Source organism: Sinohyriopsis cumingii, chromosome 11 (genome assembly GCF_028554795.1).
Source record: "Sinohyriopsis cumingii isolate HCF-2022 chromosome 11, ASM2855479v2, whole genome shotgun sequence".
NCBI classification, from domain to species: domain Eukaryota; kingdom Metazoa; phylum Mollusca; class Bivalvia; order Unionida; family Unionidae; genus Sinohyriopsis; species Sinohyriopsis cumingii.
Window position 1 is genome coordinate 68,548,134 of NC_142971.1, and position 20,909 is coordinate 68,569,042.

A 20,909-nucleotide genomic window follows, 5' to 3' on the forward strand; every position below is an offset into this window, starting at 1 on the left:
GTTATGTGAAATCAAACACATAGGAATATTTTGCATTAACAAAATTTAAAACTTAAATATAAATAATGAAAATATTTTTTAAATTTCATGATTTGACTGATTTACTAACTTAAGAAAATCAGAAACTATTGATTGTTAATGCTTCATTTATCTTGCCAATTTTCCAGTTTCTTACACAATATACACAAGGACTGAAAGCAATGACCTAATGCTTTTTATCTTAAACAACGAACAGAATTTTTTTTGCATTAAGATTTTGGTAAAATTAAATAGTATGAAAGATATTTGGAAAAAAATATATAATTTACATTTCACATGACAATATCCAATTATGTGCCAAAACAAAATACAAAAAGTTTTTTTAAATATTCAGTAAGTTAGATAAAACATTCTTTTCTAGATTTAATGAAGACATGAACGTTTTATAACAAATTGCATATGAGTCATTTACAATCTGCAAAAATGACCTTTAAAAGTCTATATGTAATGAGGGCTGTTCCAGTAAAACATATACCCTCCCCTGGGGACGGCCCTTCAAAAAAACTTTTGTAGCTGGTTGTGTTTCAAACTATTTTGATTCTGACAGTATTAGGTTGGTTAGGAAAATCACTTCTGTTGTGGGTTGTGTTAACAAAATGAGAAATCGCTGGTGGATTTGTCAGAAGAAAAAATAATATATATTGAAAATTGCATCTAACCCCCTCCTAGCAGTCTAACTCATTTGAATAAAACATTGGGTCAGAAATTATGCCAGTACACACAAGTGCACCAAATTTGTACAAATTTGCATACTCTAAAAGCAGTGATATTCGTTCTGCAAATTACATCAATATTGCGGCTATAAAACGTGCTATGCACAGTATGCAATTTTTATTCAACTTGAAAAGCGCATGTCACTACATAATTTGTACTGCCAGTAGCAGTCTTGCAGCGCTTAATACGCAAACATTAAAATAGCTGGATTCTTTGGTTCAACATGAATGGCTCTTAAACTAAATCTTGTTCATTGGGCCCTGAAACAAGCATTTATGGTAGTTGTAACCTTACTTTCATCATGGAAGTTTTACAAATGCGTGTTTCAGATAAGTGGCACACAGGTAAACAAAATGGCTGAATCACAACGGAGTTTGTCTTCAGACCATGTTTTCAGTCGGCAAATAATGGCTGGTGATAGCTTTGATGACAATGAATTTCATGTTTACCAGTCTGTTGGACATTGGGAAAATGTCACTGGAAATACCAGTGTGTGATTTTGAGTCCAAAATTGATATAGAGTGCGAGGCCAGTGTACATGTTGGATGCACAGGGACTCGTATATTTGCTTACAATTTAATTGTCATAAATTTGATATATAATAACTGTAATAACTATAGTAGTTATATAGTACGTGTATGACAGGTAAATTATAAGCAACAATACGAGCCCCTGTGCTCCAGACATTCAACACTGAGAGATTTTATGCTAATTTTAAAAAGGGTATATTCAGGATATTCAGTAAGATCGGCTGCCCCCCAAAACTCCACAGCTTGATAATCTCTTTCCATGCTGATATGAAGGAATCAGTCCTGTACAATGGATCCTCCTCAGACTCCTTCCCCATCAACAGAGGCGTGAAGCAGGGCTGCATGCTGGCATCAACCCTTTTTGGCATCTTCTTCTCCCTGCTCCTTTCCTACACTATTGACTTGTCCACTAATGGCTTATATCTGCACACCAGGTTCGATGGGAGGCTGTTCAACCTGGCATGACTGCACTCAAGGACCAAAGTGAGGTCAGTGCTCATCAGGGATATGCTCTTTGCAGATGATGCGGCTCTTGTGACTCACACTGAGGATGCCCTCCAGAGACTGGGAGACCATTTCACTGATGCCTGCAAGCAGTTCAGGCTCACCATCAGTCTGAATAAGACAAACGTCAGTGTGCAAGATGCCTACACTGCCCCTTCCATCAAAATCAATGGTATCATCCTGGAAGCAGTCAACAATTTTACTTACCTGAGGTCAACCATCAGCAACATTCTCTCGCTTGATTCGGAGCTGGACAAAAGGTTTGGAAAGGCAAACATCATCATGGCACGCCTAATGAAGAGGGTGTGGGAAAACAATGCGCTAACAGAGCATACCAAGATTCAAGTCTACTAGGCTTGCGTTCTCAGCACCCTCATATATATAAGCGAGATCTGGAGCACCTATATGAGGCAAGAGCATCAGCTCAACTCCTTCCATATATGGTGCCTAAACTGCATCCTGAAAATCAGCTGGCAAGACCATGTCCCACACAGCAAGAACCTACAGCATGCAAGTTTCCTTAGCATGTACTCCCTGCTGAGCAAATGCCACCTTCAATTGCTGGGACATGTCTGATGCATGGAGGATGGGAGGTTGCCAATGGACATCCTTATTTGGACAGCTGGCCACTGGCACCAGAAGAGTCAGCCGCCCCTCACTCGGTTTCAAGGATGTGTGCAAAAGGGACATGAAGGCAAGCGATATTTCACCTGTTGGCTGGGAAGTGCAGGCCGAGGACCGAGTCACCTGGAGACAGTTCGTAAGGGCATAATAGTCACTGATGTGAGAAGAGGCCAGCTGGTGGCAGAGAAATGTGAGAGAAAGAACGGCGTGGCAGCAACCACAACAACTCACTTCCAGTATGTCCACACCAACTGCAATAGGGACTGTCACTCAAGCATAGGCCTGAACAGCCACAACAAATGTTGCCAAAACCCCAGAGACAGACAACACTCCAAGGGCGCTACTCGCATGGTCTTTCAAGGCTGAGTCACCAATGATGATTCAAGATATCCATGTCTGAACCTGCAGACTATGGGAATGTTGGACTTAAAACCCTAATACAGCATTATCGAAGAGAAAAAATCTGGCATAAGAGGCAGCAAAGCACTGATTCAAGGAAGTAAAACTTTGGCAGAGTTCATGTTTGTGAAAACTTTTCTTTTTGGAACAGAGATATCCAAGAGAATGCTTGCGAGATGTTGAAAACTTCACAACTATAAAGAACAGCAACTTGTTCAAGCTAGTCATGCATTTGCCTTTTCAGACAGTAGACAATAATATTTGTACACTGAGGAGGAAGATCATATTAAATTCAGAAACAATCAACAGATTAATGCTCTGACATAGGATTCAACAGAGAATTCCCATACAACATAACTGTGTGTAGATCTCTGGTTGGCAGAACCACTATGGCAACAAAAGAATGAGGAGACTAACTTTCATATCATGTAGATGTATTACCAAATGAAGTACATGCTATGTGCAAAAATTAAATGACATTAAGCATAAGGGACTGACTGATCTGTGTAAACTCAAAGCAAGATGGATAAAATTTGTCCTGTTTATGTTTGGTTATTCATATGTATATTTTGAGCATGGTGATATTTTCTACAGACCTTTTGGCAGATAGTTCCAAGCCATCATTTGGTATTTGTATTACAAACTGGATCACTATTATCTAGTACATAACATTTTGAAGCAGTGTCATTAACTAATGATGAAATTGATGAAAAAAGACAATGTCATTCCGATATATGGATTTACTTTACTAAACTACTAATCTGTTTGTCCTGGTTCTTTTTACCATTTCCTTTAGTTATACTGGTACCAATACTTTAAATAAAACTGTAACTATTAACATGGGACTAAGTGCGTCAACTTCATTTGAGCATAAATTATTGCCATATTAAAGAGTGTTATTAGAAACAACAGATTAGTTGTACAGGATGTATTTTGCAAAGTTGTAGAACCAGTGCTCGTATTGTCACCACATATTCATTTAAATAATATCATTATTTCTGTATATACCTCTCAGTATTTTCCCAGCGGTATTAAAGTCCTGATCTGATGTTGTTCGTTTCTTGTGCAGTTTTGACATATTAAGAATTTTCACAGTATCATTAAAAAAACAATGTAATCTGCACCAAATTAAGATGTTTGAGAAGAAATTCATTTTTTAACCCAAAAATCACTGAAGCCGAGTTCTGGCATTAAAGTCTCACGTTAAATAACATCTGAAGTCAACATGATAGTAACTTAGGTTGTGACTACTAATTTCACCTTTGGTATTCAGATCTTGAATGTGATGGAGGAACATGGCTCCAAAATAAACACATCAATTTTAGAACCTGTTCATTGACTACAAATCAAGTATATAATCTGAGTTGTTAGAATTTTTAGAAAAGTTTTAATTCATTTTACAACACTGTAATTAGCTATCAAATATGGAGTTAGCCTATGGTCTTTCTGCCATCCCTACCAAGACCCCACCACAACCACGTGACCATGTCTAATGACATCACAGTAATAATTGCTATACAACTAGAGATGACATCTTTTTGAGTATTTTGATATCAGTAGAGCCTTAACAGAATGGAACAGTAAGAAAGAGTGACAGATATTTAAGTGTTATGGATATCATATGGAACAATGGCTCTTCCTGCCACCACCACCTCCTCATCGGAGATCACACACACCACACAAAACTTAGATTAAATCCAGAAATTCTGGCAGCATCCATGCAGGGGAGATAACTTGACCATTTTATTTTATTGGTCTCTGGTTATCCCATGGTATTTCTGTTACATGAACAGTAGCATACAGTATGTCCATTCAGCATGGTTGAAAAAGGCATACAACCATTGAGAGTTGTTGAAAACCATACTATAAATCAGTGAAGACAAAATATGAAAGTAAGATTTTAGTTAAAAGAATCTTTTGAGAGTCCTGCTTGTAACTGAAAAAAGTCAGGGATGTTTCATTAACATAATTTCCATCTCTTTACAGACTTGAGTTTGGAAGACTCGTTACTGAAATCAGCACCTGACTCTTTTATTGCAATATTGAAAGCACATATTTCAAACTTGTTTAGATCCAAAAAATGGTGCAGTGGTTATGGTTTTCTTTTCACACAAGCTGTCATCATAGATGTGTCTATACTGATAAAAATTTGATCATAAGCTCTTGTAAGTTTTAAGTTACTGAATTTTAATATCATGGTGTTAGCACAGATTTACAATGGAAACTGAATTAGTACAGCAAGTCCTGAACACTTGAGTTTTGTGCAGAAACATGGAATCCAAGCAGAATACATCCAAAAATATAGAGGTTTTCTATCTTGGATTCAGTCTGCCCATTGCATTTCACATTGATATACATGTTCACAAAAAATTAGCATAGTATCAGGAAAAGTAAGTGACAAATTTAGATACACATCATAAATTAGACAAATAGTATTGTTATGTATATTTGATTTAATTTATATTTATGCTTGATTTGATTTGATTGTGGGTTTTGGAATCTTTTTATTTCTTTACATGTCAATTTAATATAATTTTGTTTACAAGGAATGTGATATTTTCCAGAAAGTTCAGTTCGACCTGAATCTTCCCATAAAAAACTAATAATAGAAAAACTGTTTCTATTTTTGACTTAGTTCCTGGCCTTGACTGAGGGTCAAGTACACTTTTATTCTTGGAGTAAAATGATTGGTTCTTATCAAGGACATACAAAGGCTATGCGATTTTTTTAATTGTAAACATGACCACGTAATCCTCTATTTTGCAATTAGGCATTTCCAAAATTGTGAAATACTTAGTATTAATAGTGATGTTTAGAGAGAGAGATCTCAGACTTCTGGTGCCTTTAAACACTTATGTCAAGTTGTTTTCTTCTGTTGTGACAATTATTGAATATCTGAGTTTTCGAGTTTTATTTAAATTTTTGGGATTCTAAAAGATTAATTTGCTTTTCTGGAAATATTTTGTGCTCATACAGAATTCTTGAACAGAGACATTTCTCGAAAATTGTATTTGGATTTCCCAAACTGGAGGATTAGTGTTTCTACAAGCAACTGTAGACTTCAACACAGCTCAGGTTACATCATACGTCATTGCCTTCCATCTTTGATTCATTGTCGGGACTCGAACTTTAAATCATTAGAACATTTTATTATTAGGACTTCTCAAATATTATTCATGGATTATTTTTGGATTTGATTCTTAAAACCGTTAAGTTCATATTTTTTCATTTTTACAGAATTTTTCCAGGGAAATAAATTTTTCAAACCATGTTGTTTTCACTCTTTCTTGTGTTACTGTTTATTCGAGCCTAAACACGTAACATAAGAGTATGTGGGGGGACAAGATCATAAGAACAGGCTGGAATAGAGAAGTTTAATAACAACAATAATGAGTGTGCCTCTTTTTTTATAGTGCAACATTATTTTCTCAAGTCCAGTAAGAAATTACATCAGAGGTAAGACAATAATGAATGTACAGTTAACTAAACCAACATGAATTTAGCTACTTCAAAGATGTATCAAATCAATTTTAACCTTCTGGTTATATCTGTTCTGATCTGTTCCTGTCCTGTTTGGTGATTATGTCCACTGAATCAGTATGATTGGAAAAAAAATTGGCAAATTTAAAGATTGAAAAATCCTTTGGCAGATTATTATTATACACTGTATTTTTGTCTCAGAGATGTGAATAATTTCATTTCTTGGTTTGTTGATTCTGGTTGTTGCTCAATTTAAATGCATCATTAAAAAACACATGCATTCTCATACTTTGTCTGCTAATAAGATATATTACACATGCACATCTCCAGATATCGGTGAATACAGCTTGAAAAAGTAATTACAGTTCTGGCTGGAACAATGGACATTGTTAGAGAAACTTGAAGTGAGCTAAAATGTAAACTTTTCTGCAGTGTGTGATGCAGGATTGCTCAAGACTTCTCCATCTCATATGCTCACCATGAAATATCCATTTTTGCCAACTGATGATGACTTTTAGGTATTAAAATGTCAGAAAGGCATAATTGACGATATTCAAAGGTCTACAAAAATTAGTAGAGTCAAAATTGATAAACTCATATAGCTGTGGCAAAAATGATAGACTAGTACCTTTGCTGCTGTTGCGACTGTTGATTAGTTGGTTGATTTAGTTTGGTTAGGTTGTTTTTTGTTGTTTTTTTTAATGCCATGTTACAACATGGCAGCCAATATATTAGGTGGAGGAAGAACCTGAAAGAACACCAACCCAAATTGGTTGATCTGTGACAAAAACTCACTCTGTGAGATGTGCAAGTGATCTGTAGAAGCAAGCACCTTAGTACACTTGTGCGCATGGAGCTTCTGTTGTTTTGATGTTTACCTCTAACAGTCAAAGTCATTTAGACATGAGACCTCAGGTTTTGTTAGATCATTATGGCTGTTGCACCATTTTCAGATCAAGAAAATCTGTATATGGCAGCCAGTTTAATGCTGAAGAAAATCCAAGTCCTTTTGAGACATGAAACACCACTTATGTAGAACCACTGACCTTCCACAAGTAACTGGCAACATTCTCATTTACACATTGGAGGCAAGTAATCACATGACAAGCATTTTGTACCACACTGCCATGGAAGCCCCTCAGATCTGTATCACAAGTCACGGCTCTTATACCACTCTGCCATGAAAGCCCCTCAGGCCATATGTATAAGTCTCATATGAAAGACTAGAAGTGGGAGATAGAACCTGTGACAACTGGATTGAAAGTGCAGTATGTTACTGCTAGGCCATCAGTGATGATGCTGCTGCTGTTGACAATACAGTTAACTGCAATGACTTTGATTTTATGAGTACTCGGGGGGAAAATGATTCCTTTACTTTCATCCATTTTTAAAAATCTAATTTGTGATATAAAAATGTTTTAACTTGCTATATTTCTTTTTTTTAAACTTATATTAGTCTTGCATCAAGGCATAAAAATAAAGACATCGGGTAACTGATATATATGTTATTACAAGAAATGAAATAACGTAAATGTAGAAAATATGTAACATCACTTCCACTGGCATTAATGTTTTTTTCTGACAAATCATGTATTATAAGTTTATAAAAACATTTATTGAAAAAAAATAATAACAAGGAATCATATTATATGACCACACATTAAAAGCAATACAAGATTTAACTATTATTCAAATCAAAAGCAGCATGCCTGAGAACAAATAAAAATAGCAAAACATGGTGATCACTTTAGTAAACACACAGTTTAGTAGGATACAAATTCATGATTTGTGTATTAGAATAGAAATCTCTATTAAAAAAATCTATATTCATGGACATTAAATCAGTAGGTATTAAGGGTCTGATCAATGACATCTACAGTAAATTAGAATGGTATTAAGGGTCTGATCAATGACATCTACATTAAATTAGAATGGTATTAAGGGTCTGATCAATGACATCTATATTAAATTAGAATGGTATTAAGGGTCTGATCAATGACATCTACAATAAAATAGAATGGTATTAAGGGTCTGATCAATGACATCTACATTAAATTTGAATGGTATTAAGGGTCTGATCAATGACATCTACATTAAATTAGAATGGTATTAAGGGTCTGATCAATGACATCTACAGTAAATTAGAATGGTATTAAGGGTCTGATCAATGACATCTACAAAAAAAATAAGCCACCAAGAAACTTTATGATTTCACAGTATCAGAAGCATACATAGTTGACATACAAACAAAAAAAAAGGACAAAAGATTCATCATAATGAATGAATACAAATAAAAATATGCAGTAGATTATATATCCATAAAATTCTTAGATTACCTCCAGTCAGCTGTCATTTAAATCGCTTCTGTCCCCAACCCAATATTAAAATTGCTTCTGCTGCCCACAAAACCATTGCCAGATATTATGTAAAAATAACATGTTTCTGTTGGGACAGTGTTTTTTTAAATTAAAACATATCTGATGGTGGATCATAATTTGTTTAAATTGCTTCTGTTGTGGGTTGGTTGAATTTGAAAGTGCCTCCCCCTTTGGGGGTATTATGTTTTACTGGAACAGCCCTGAGATAAAAGGTTGTTGTTGGGTTTAACACCATTTTTCAGCACACGATAGGCTATACATGGTGGCCAGTATTAATGGTGGAGGAAGAACCGAGGAAAACCCCCGGAAAGAACCACTGACCCACAAGAAGCTACTGGCAGGCTTTCTCACATACCCACATTGGCCGAATGTGAGCCTCGAACCCACGCAGACAGAGGTGAGATGCCAGTGATCTGTAACGGAGAGAGCTTTAGACCACTCTGGGCCCTCAGAGAGAGGAAAGGTCACACTATTTTAAATATTTCTTTTCAAAATAATAATTATAAATAATTCAAGCAAATTACGATCAATAATTTTTAACTAAATGTTTACTCTAAAGAGGTATTATAAAAGGGAAATATTGTAACTCCATTTAGCATAAAATAGCTCCATTGCACATTTAAGACCTGCCCCTGTAAATGCTCTTACTGTCTTTAGTTCATTGTCATGGCCATATTTAAATGCTTCTAAATTAAAGGCTGAATACAAAATGCTTTTCACAACACTCTCTGGGTTTATGCACTTTATTGCCTTTCCAAAATTTGTAGCTGTTGTCTTATTTAACTGGAAGTTTGAAATAAAAATCAACATGTTTAAATTGATGCATACATGTAGTATGTGTTTTACATGTACAATTAAGGTCAGAATATAATATTAATCTCCCAGCAGCGAAAGTCTCATTTTGGAATTGCAAGATGATACAGGGTAACACAAAACCATTACTTTCATGTATAGTAAAATTGGCCTAATATTTTTTGTCATTTTAAAAAGCTAGAACACAAGTTATTTCAAAATTATATTATGGAATCTGGTTTTTGACTCTACCTTCCTAGAAATAATGTGGCTAAATATAATGCAGCTATAATACAAGTGGTCAGAAAAATTACTGTATTCAATAATAACAAGGACTGATGCAATTACTAATAAAACATAATGGATGTGTTACTAAAAAAATAATGGATGTGTTACTAACAAAACATAATGGATGTGTTACTCAAATAATTTCACAAATATTCTGCATGATTAGATCCAAGTGTATGTGAAGGAGGAAGAGGGAAGAAGTTGAGAAACTAGTCTAATATAGTGACAATGTAAGACAAAAGGCAACAGAAGCCTGCAACCCAAGAATCAGATTAAAAATGGTTGTATACAAAATATAATGAAAATTTTTTGCATGATAATATGACATTTTTGTATCAATCATGCATTTTAGCACAACAAAAATATGTTACTCCATCAGTAATATCCTATCAATGACCAATATAGACTCATTTCCAATCCTATAAACAAATATTTACACTGACGTAGGCTGTCAGCATATTAATCATTCCAATTTATGTAAGTTTTGTAGCAATTAATTCCATATGGGCCATGTTAGCTAGTTCCAAGGTCATATTTTCCACAGTACTAGATATTATATCTATCCTCAGAGGCAGAATTACTATAATAAAGCATTCAAGACATAACTGCAGAATGATGACTCTGAAAACAACAGACCTTGCATTTGTGATGACAAAAAAATAACCAGACTAATGGTTAAAAATTGCCCATAATCAATGTAACCAGACTAATAAGTAAAAACTGCCCATAATCAATGTAACCAGACTAATAGGCAAAAATTGCCCATAATCAATGTAACAAGACTAATGATTAAAAATCACCCAAATTCAGTGTAACCGGACTAATGGTTACAAATTGCACATAATCAATGTAACCAGACTAATAAGTAAAAATTGCCCATAATCAATGTAACCAGACTAATAGGCAAAAATTGCCCATAATCAATGTAACCAGACTAATAAGCAAAAATTGCCCATACTCAATGTAACCAGACTAATGGTTAAAAATTGCCCATAATCAATGTAACCAGACTAGTAAGTAAAAATTGTCCATAATCAATGTAACCAGACTAATAGGCAAAAATTGCCCATAATCAATGTAACCAGACTAATAGGCAAAAATTGCCCATACTCAATGTAACCAGACTAATGGTTAAAAATTGCCCATAATCAATGTAACCAGACTAATAAGTAAAAATTGCCCATAATCAATGTAACCAGACTAATAGGCAAAAATTGTCCATACTCAATGTAACCAGACTAATAGGCAAAAATTGCCCATACTCAATGTAACCAGACTAATGGTTAAAAATTGCCCATAATCAATGTAACCAGACTAATAAGTAAAAATTGCCCATAATCAATGTAACCAGACTAATAGGCAAAAATTGTCCATACTCAATGTAACCAGACTAATAGGCAAAAATTGTCCATACTCAATGTAACCAGACTAATAGGCAAAAATTGTCCATACTCAATGTAACCAGACTAATAAGTAAAAATTGCCCATAATCAATGTAACCAGACTAATAGGCAAAAATTGTCCATACTCAATGTAACCAGACTAATAGGCAAAAATTGTCCATACTCAATGTAACCAGACTAATAGGCAAAAATTGTCCATACTCAATGTAACCAGACTAATAAGTAAAAATTGCCCATAATCAATGTAACCAGACTAATAGGCAAAAATTGTCCATACTCAATGTAACCAGACTAATAAGTAAAAATTGCCCATAATCAATGTAACCAGACTAATAGGCAAAAATTGTCCATACTCAATGTAACCAGACTAATAGGCAAAAATTGTCCATACTCAATGTAACCAGACTAATAAGTAAAAATTGCCCATAATCAATGTAACCAGACTAATAGGCAAAAATTGTCCATACTCAATGTAACAAGACTAATGATTAAAAATTACCCAAATTAAGTGTAACCAGACTAATAGTTACAAATTGCACATAATCAATGTAACAAGATTAATGCTTAAATATCACCCAAAAACAATGCATGAAGATTAAGGGTTAAAAATCGCCCATCATCAATGTAAGAAATGGTCTCTGGATGATAATCTGCAATTATAAATAACAAATTTCAGTCAAAAGTAAGGATTACAATTTCTCTGAGGGTTCAGAATTTAAAATAAAACATCAATCAAGACAAGCTATGAACAATACATTTTATTAAACATCATCTAAGCTGAAAATTCCTTTGAAAGATTATCTTAACAACAATGCTGACACTAGCCTGCTTTGCAGGTGTGCATGACACAAACATACATCCATGCATGAGCATTTAGATTATGTGACAAGTGTAGCTAAAGTTAACAAACAGATGATGCATCAAAGTTTTATCACTAAGACAAGCTTTAAAAAAAAATCAACCCATTAAATGGTATATTATTTTTGGCAAAAGATACGCAAAGAAAACAAAAGACAGAAAACAAAACAGCTGCTAAAAATATGAATGTATTCTGAACATATACAACAATCAGAAATGTTTTAAAATATCATGATCACCCTGTTATACATCCAACACAAAAGTTAACTTTGGTTACTGAAGCATGAACTGAAGGCCAAAGTGAACCAATTTTTAAAGTAGGGTGTCCTACCCACCAAGACACGTCCATAGACACTCATGCATTTTCTAACAACCAGCAGTGCATGGGAAAGCCAAAATAAAACTGATCTTCAAATAAATAATAGTATTTTGTATGTTGTAAGATTGTATTATACAGTGCAACCCCGTTATAATGCGCCCCGCAATAATGCGAATTCGGATATAACACGGTCATGGCATGGCTCCCAAAGTTGTATATATTTATTCGCACAAGAAAAAGTAATTTTTGTTCAAAGTATGTGAAATAGTGTATAAAAAATGTATTACCATCTTGGGGAAGAGATCGTGTATGAATATGAATATAATACAATTGTGGCATGGTTCCTAAAATTTTAAATACATGTACATGTATTTTTCTCATACCAGGATTTTTTTTTTTTAAGTATAAGAAATAGTGTGAAAACCGTTTATTATCATTTTGGGGAAGAGTTTGCACATGAATTCGAATATAATATAATCGTGGCGTGACTTTTGAAATTTAACAATTTCACCAGGTTCTTGGAAGTGTTATGCCAAAAAAAACATTATCAGAAATGTTACTTATTACTGATCCATGAGAAAATCCAGTGAGTCGTCTTTGTGATTGTCTTCAATTAATTCTGTAAACAATCACTGCTCAAACATTAGCCAACATGTGTTTCTTCTTTAACTGCATACACAACCAAGCAGCAGACAATGCGTTGGTTGATAAAAGATTCTCACAATAAACATCAAAAAAAATGAAAGCCGCCAACATGTTTTCTGTGCTTGGCGGTGCTTTTAGACACAATCAGTTGATCAGTAAATAATGTCCGCTTTATTAGCTGGTCAACTGATAGGGTATGAAATTGTGCATGCATTCAGCTTTAAAAAAATTAAAAAGTTACTCATGACCATTGCAGGCCTACTGCAGACCTGCCAACTCTTACGAAAATACGGACTTATGGAATGATAGCAAAAAGTATGGAAATATGATCGGTTTGTTTTCTGTTCTGGATATTTTTTGTACTGGTTCGTTCTGGATCCGGATTTTTGTATTAGACTCTGTGTTTGGATTCAGAGTTTCATCTTAGACTGAGTGAATTTTAGTTGGGAACCAGACTAACCATACAGTGGTACCTCAGCTACTTTAAACCTTCCTATTTTGTTTGTGAGAAGCGTGGATCTGATCTGGATTTCATTTTTTGTTTTGTCATCTGGTCATATGAAAATGTCTTCCCTTCCAAACAAAAATGCATCAAAGGTGGAGAGGACAACCAGCCTCGTAAAAAGCTGAAACAGTGGTTGCAAAAGTATAAAACAGATTACTCAGATACTTGGTCATGCTTAGAAAAAAGTAAAAAAGGTGTCCATTACATTTATTGCATGTTATGTTGTGTTGACTTGAACATTTCCCGCAGTGGGTGAAATGACTGTTGCCGACATGTGAATTCCCAAAAACATACAGAATACATTGCAATCAAATCAAGTTGTAAGTCGCTGACCTCAGTGGGATTTGGAACTGCAGTGCCAGAAATTGAACTGGAGGTCATTAAGGCCAAAGTATATTTACAAACCTTTTGGTTGAGCATAATGTTGCAATTGCTGCATCTGACCATGCTTCTAAACTATTCAAGAACATGTTTCCCAAATCGGCAGTAGCAAACAGTTATCAGTGTGGTGGAACAAAAACTACTGCTATTGTATTACAACAGTGCAAGTCAATATAGGAAGGCATTGTCAACAATATTTCATCCCAACCTTTCAGTATAGCAAATGATGGTAGCAATGATTCTGAGAAGCTGTACACAGTTGTTGTTAGATATTTTGATAACACAGACAGGATTGTAGCTGAAGCACCTTTGTCAGTTCCAACGTGTGATGTAGCCTCGACTGGGGAAAGTATTTTAACATTATTGGAAGATGATTTGAAAAAGAGAAATGTAAGTTGGAATAAATGTATTGCCTTTGAATCAGATAATGCTTCAGTGATTACAAGTTGCAATAAAGGTGTATTTAGGCATATAACTAAGGTGAATCCCTAAGTGTATCTTCATGCCATTTGATACATTTAGCAGCTATAAAGGGGGCTGATATGCTTCCTTTTAGTTTTGATGACTTGTTAGTAGACATACCATATTATCTGGATAAAAGTGTGAAGAGACAAATGGAACTGAAAGATCTTCAGACTCTTTGTGGGAAAGAGCAGAGAAAAATATTGAACCATTGTGTAACAAGATGGTTGTCTCTTGGTGAAGGTATAAAGAGACTGTTGGAACAGTGGGAATCCTTACAAATACATTTTGGTAAAGAAACCAAGAAGCAAGAGGTTAAAGGCAAAAGAGCTAAAGCCAAAATTAGGATGTCAGAGAAGGAGTCTAGTTCCAAGGATAAAGTTCCACATGTATCTAGCAACAAAGAAGGAAATAACGACAGTGCAGGCACATGCAGTAAAGCTTTGAGCTGTGATAAATCTAGAAGTCAGGCTTGTAGTACCCTCAAGTCTGCCTCAGCAGGAAAGACTGAGAAAATGAAACCCAAGATAGGTTCCTTAGAGACAGCTAAATCAAAGAAATAGGATAAAAAGGCTCTGTCTAGATGTCACACACCATTGGTAAAAATGACCAGAAAGACAGTAAAAAAAATCAGTTACAGAGAGGAAAAAGCTATGAGTGTGTGTAAGGCTTTGCAGTCCCAGAGGGTGAAGATTTATTGCTTATTTCTTGACCACATAATTCCATTATTTAACAAGTACAACTTAATCATGCAACAGGAGGAGTCTATGATCCACAAACTTAGAGAAAACATGCTTGAATTATTAAAGCAATTGCTGATCAGATTTGTAAAGGCTACATAAATTTCACAAGCCAAGGATCTTACTGATATCGATTATCATGACTAAGAAACCAAGGATCTTACTTATATCGATTATCATGACTGTAAGAAACCAAGGATCTTACTGATATCGATTATCATGACTGTAAGAAACCAAGGATCTTACTGATATCGATTATCATGACTAAGAAACCAAGGATCTTACTGATATCGATTATCATGACTGTAAGAAACAAAAGTCAGATGATAAACTTACAGTAGGTTCAGAAACTAGAAAATACTTGGCTGAAAGTAAGTTGTATGAAAGTAGCCTTTGTCAATTATTATAAAGATGTAAGGGACAATTACACAACTGTTTGTGATCACGTTGTTAAGAGGTTTCCCTTGAATAATGAACTTCTGAAACACAGTGCAGTTGCTGATGTGTCAAAAAGGATGATGAGTGATTTTAGCAGTGTGATGCATTTCCCACCAAGGTTTTTGTGTATGGAACCCAAAGAAACCAACTGGCAAGACAACTTGGAAGCAGAGTTTTTGAATTACCAAGTAGAGGAATTGAATCCTGAGATCTTAAACACTAAACGAGTTGACAAGCAAAGGGATCTTATTAGTAAACTCAAGGATGCTAATGGCCAGTTAAAATACAAATTGTTGTCCAGCATCATGAAGACTGTACTTATTGTTCCTCATTCAGATGCAGGTTGTTGCAAAAAAACATTCAAAATCCAGATCACTGATGTCAGTTGATACCTTGGAAGCAATACTAGTCATGAAAGTGAAGGGGGCAGAATGTTTCAAAATGGAGTTTGACCAGAAGTTTCTTAGAAAGTGCAAAAGTACCATGTACAAGTCACATCAGTAGCTATATATTGTAAGTTACAACATGGATATAAACTGTAATAGTTATTAAAAGTTTACTTGTTGCCATTGCATAGTAGTTTTTACACCTTACTGAAAATCGGTCCAACTTACTGAGAATGTCTCATTTTGGTTGGCAGGTCTGCTACTGCACTTAGTTCTTGGGTTTCATATGTGTATGGTGTTTGCTTATGAACTTGTTATTAATTTCCTATTTTTTTACAAAATATTTTACCGTTATGGAAAGGCAAGTTCACAAATGCCAAGCCCTTCTCTGCACTTTGTGCAATGATTATTATAGTAGTTTGCACGTTTCTTTTGATATTCACAAAATCTGAAGTAAAAGTTACATGCACGTGTTTATTGTTAATTATTTTTGCTATAGTCATTCAAACAAATAGTCGTAAAAGCGTTACTTACTGGAAATTTACAAGAGATAAATGTACACGGAAATGCTTAGAAAATTTTAGTATTATGAAATTTGTACAGACACCATAAATAGACCCTGGAACGTAATGAACCATACATGTGCTTTGTCTTTCTTAACCTAATTTTGCTGTTAATTTTTCCTTTTGAATTCAGACACATAATGATCTGTAACAAAATTATTCAATAGTTTAAATATGTATGCAATTTTTGCAATGGAATTACATGTATTATGGATTAACTGCAAGCCCTGATGATACGATATCAGAAGGCAAAAAAACAGTGTTAATACTCTGTTGATGCTATATATTAAATGTTTAATTCAGACACAATGATCTGGGACAAAATTATTGAATATTTAAAATCTGTGTGCAATTTTTCAATGAATTACATGCATTATGGATGAACTGCATGCCACGATACCACATTAGTGAATGATGTTAATAACCTATTCATGATGTACATTAGATATGAATACATGTATATGTGCCAATGAGTTGTTCTCTGAAAAAAGAAAAATACTGTAAAAACCCAGCATTAACACGACCCTGCTATTAACACGATCCAATTGTTTGGACCCCAATTATCATATTATAGCAGGGTTCCACTGTATTTATAGTTGTAAAATGTCACTAACTACATCGTAAATCACAGTCAACTGCTATAGGCATAATGGGGAAATGCATGTATACAGGAAGGTGCAAAACAACCACACAGATATTACTACAGGAAAAACTGATGTACAAGCCCAAAATTATGTACAAAGAACTGATGAATGAAATACTGTACCCAAGAAATGAGGGAACTACCATCAGCCCCAGAAAAAAGGAGGAGTACCATAGTTTACTCTGGGGAAGGTACTCACCAAATTTCTATTACTTTTCCTGGCTTACTATCATTTACTAGCACTGACATTATTGGGGGACATCTTTATTTTCCTTGCTTCTTTACTCCACTGGTAAAAAACAGTTACTTCCTTCATTTAAGGGGTTACCATACCTGATAAATACCCATATGTTCCAGCCTTATGGTAGCTATATCAATGCCCATCTATGCACGATTACATGTATATGCACAGTCACTATGCTGAAACATATGCAATCAATATCAATGAATGAAATTTTTACAGAAAGCAACATAGTGACTTCGATTTCTTTGCTAACTGCACTTGCGTTTGGCTCTCAGGCAGACGTGAACCTGTTGACTGATCTCAGGCATGCTTGGGTCTTTGGTTATGTAAGGTCATGTTCGGGCTTGTGTGAAGAAACTATATTTCAAACATTCAAGCCAGTGTGATAAGTGGCATCAAAAATTTTTATTTTTGCAATTTTGTAGAATAAAATCTTTTTGTTTTTAGTAATGGCAGTCATATTTGTTTAAGGTTTTTCTATTTTTTTAGTAACAATTACTGTATCTGACGATGGATCAGCACTGTTTCCATAAATCTGAATGGCCTTAATGCCAGTTTGTTGTCATATTTGGTCAGGTTCAGTTAGGTGGATTGTATGACAAAGTCATGTGAGAGTTTTTTTCTATTAGCAACAGTGACCTTATTTGATGATGAATCTGCATCATTTGAAAGCCCAATGCAGGAATGCTGTCAAATTTGATCAAATTCTGTTCAGCACATTTTGCAAAGTTGTGCAGAGGCTGTTTATATGTTTAGTAATAGTGACCATATTGGAAGGAAAACCTGAAGTCCTTGATACCAAGGTGCTTTCTTGCAAAATCGGTCTAATTTTATGGTGTATGTTTTGTTAGCAGAAGATTTTTATTAAAGGTTTTCTATTTTTAGTAATCGCATCCATACTATATATGGGATTGGCATCATTTGTAAGCATCTGAAATTCCTGTATACTAGGATGCTTTCAATAAATTGTCACTAAATTCTGTTGAGCGGTAAAAGATGTTTAAAGGTTTTTCTAAGCAAGGGTGACTGTATTTGATTGCAAATAACCATTATTCATATAAACTGAAAACTTCATGTCAGAATTCTCACTTCCAAATTAGGTTTATATCTGTCCCATGTTTTTTGAGAAAAAGTTCCCAATTGAAAATATTAGCAGACACTGCACACCAGATGTATTGCCATACCATAAACTCGCTTATCCAGTTGAACTATAAAATTTGACTACACCTCTAAATGCCAATACCGACTATGACAGTGGCTAGAGCATCTGCCTCGGATGCGGGAGGTCGTGGGTTTGATCCCTGGCTGAGTCATAAAAAAGACTTTAAAAAATGGTACTAACAGTTGCCTCACTTGGCACTCAGCATTAAGAGGCTAGTGTTAGGACTGGTCGGCCTGGTGTTAGGATAATGTGACTGGGTGAGACATCATGCTACATGTCTGTGGCATGATGCCCCAGTGCTAGACATCACTATAAACTGCCACACTGCAGACATCATAGCGATATGACTGGAAATTTTTTAAAGCTATGTTAAAACTCCTAATCACACACACACACACACACACACACACACTCTGACTAGGACACCAAGTTTCATAACCTACATTCTGGACTCTGTACAGGTAAGTTGAGGATGGTACAACTCTCCCTCCTTGTAATGTGTTTCATGATAATATAATGCCATATATAAAATATTGCTATGGATCCCATGACCCTAATCACACCAGTATATAACATTAGTAATATGGACTCCCAAGACCATAATCACACCAGTGTATGACATTATCAATATGGACTCCTCTGACCATAATCACACCAGTGTATAACATTACTGATATGGACTCCCACAACCATAATCACACCAGTGGATAACATTATCAATATGGACTTCCATGACCATAATCATACCAGTGTATAATATTATCAATATGGACTCCCATTACCATAATCACACCAGTAGATAAATCAATATGGACTTCCATGACCATAATCACACCAGTGTGTGACATTATCAATATGGACTAACATGACCATAATCACACCAGTGTGTGACATTATTAATATGGACTCCTCTGACCATAATCACACCAGTGTATAACATTATCAATATGGACTCCCATGACAATAATCACACCAGTGTAACACATTATCAATATGGACTTCCATGACCATAATCACACCAGTGTTTAACATTATCAATATGGACTTCCATGACCATAATCACACCACTGTTTAACATTATCAATATGGACTTCCATGACCATAATCAAACCAGTGTATAACATTATCAATATGGACTCCCATGACCGTAATCACACCAGTATATAAAAATATATGCTGACCAAAAACATGAAGCTAAGTGCCATTATCTTTATTTCCTTATCAAAACACTATTTTTTAAAAATAATTGATAATGCCCATTATACCATGGTTCAGTATATAACGCTGTTCTTGATATATCACAGTTTGATACATAATGCAGTTCTCACTATAATGTCATTCTGTACACGATGCAGTTGGCAGTTTTTGGTCCTTAACAACCATGTTATAATGAGGGAGGGCTGCATAAAAAATTTATCTTCTATGGCTTAGTGAACTAGATATTACAAAACAAGTTTACTATTCATGTTACCTGCAAATTCATTATTGTCTCTTAACATTGTAGTTTTCTCCTAAAATATTCATCAAATAGCTGGAATGTTTAACAGATTTCGGAGAGCCCTGATATTGGGCAAAAAGTCATATATTGCACAAAAATTCTAAATATTAAATAGGAAATATCTACTTCTGACTGTATAATGATGTACAAAGATGTACAATGTTCCTGGAGCTAAATAAAAAAGTACTATTTCAAGAACTTTTTGCAACATTCAATCTCAAGTATTAAATTTCACAGGATAATTTTTAACAATGTTCATATCATTCAATATCTCCTGTATGAAATGACATGTAATTCAAAAGCTTTTGAGCCGTGAAACGCTGAATAAGGAGCAACAAGTGAACACATTGCACTGGAAGAATTATAACAATCAGAAACTTGAAGCAATTAAGAAAATTATGATATTTTGTTCATATCTATCAGGAGAAAATATCACAGCTTTGAAATATGAGATGAACTGTGTCTTTATCTATATGAGATCCCTCCTCCTCCTGTAGAATCTTATTCAGAGTTTTCCTCAGATCCTCCAAACGATGGCAATCCTCTCGGTAATCCGAGTTTGTCACAAGCAGCTGCGTCAGGTACAAATATGATGTCCGCACCTGGAAACAAAATCAAAGCCAATAATAATAATAATGATAATAATAATAATAATATGATTTTCAGATGAAAATTCAATCGTCTGTCAACCTTTGTACACAATAACAAAGAAAGGTCTACACACCCATGGAATGGAAATATCAATACAGTATGATCAAATTAAATTAAAAGACAATCGTGACACAAAGGTATTTCTGATGATTCCTATGCTCTAGTTAAATACACTGGCACTAAATGAGATGGTATTAAATCTGAGAATTATAATTAGCTATGAATAATTGTTCCATGTAACACACTGTCTCACTTGCACTGCA

The 20,909-nt window shown here is 34.7% G+C and overlaps 1 protein-coding gene across 1 annotated transcript in view; it reads right to left on the minus strand.

Annotated features, from left to right (window-relative positions):
• Nucleotides 1-6,170: 6,170 nt before the first annotated feature.
• Nucleotides 6,171-20,909, minus strand: part of LOC149788632 (NCK-interacting protein with SH3 domain-like) — a 51,020-nt gene continuing 36,281 nt past the window's right edge. The window contains exon 11 of the mRNA XM_089974720.1: nucleotides 6,171-20,597. Coding sequence (XP_089830846.1) covers nucleotides 20,415-20,597 — 183 coding nt within the window. The 3' untranslated portion in view covers nucleotides 6,171-20,414. The remainder of the gene's footprint in view (nucleotides 20,598-20,909) is intronic.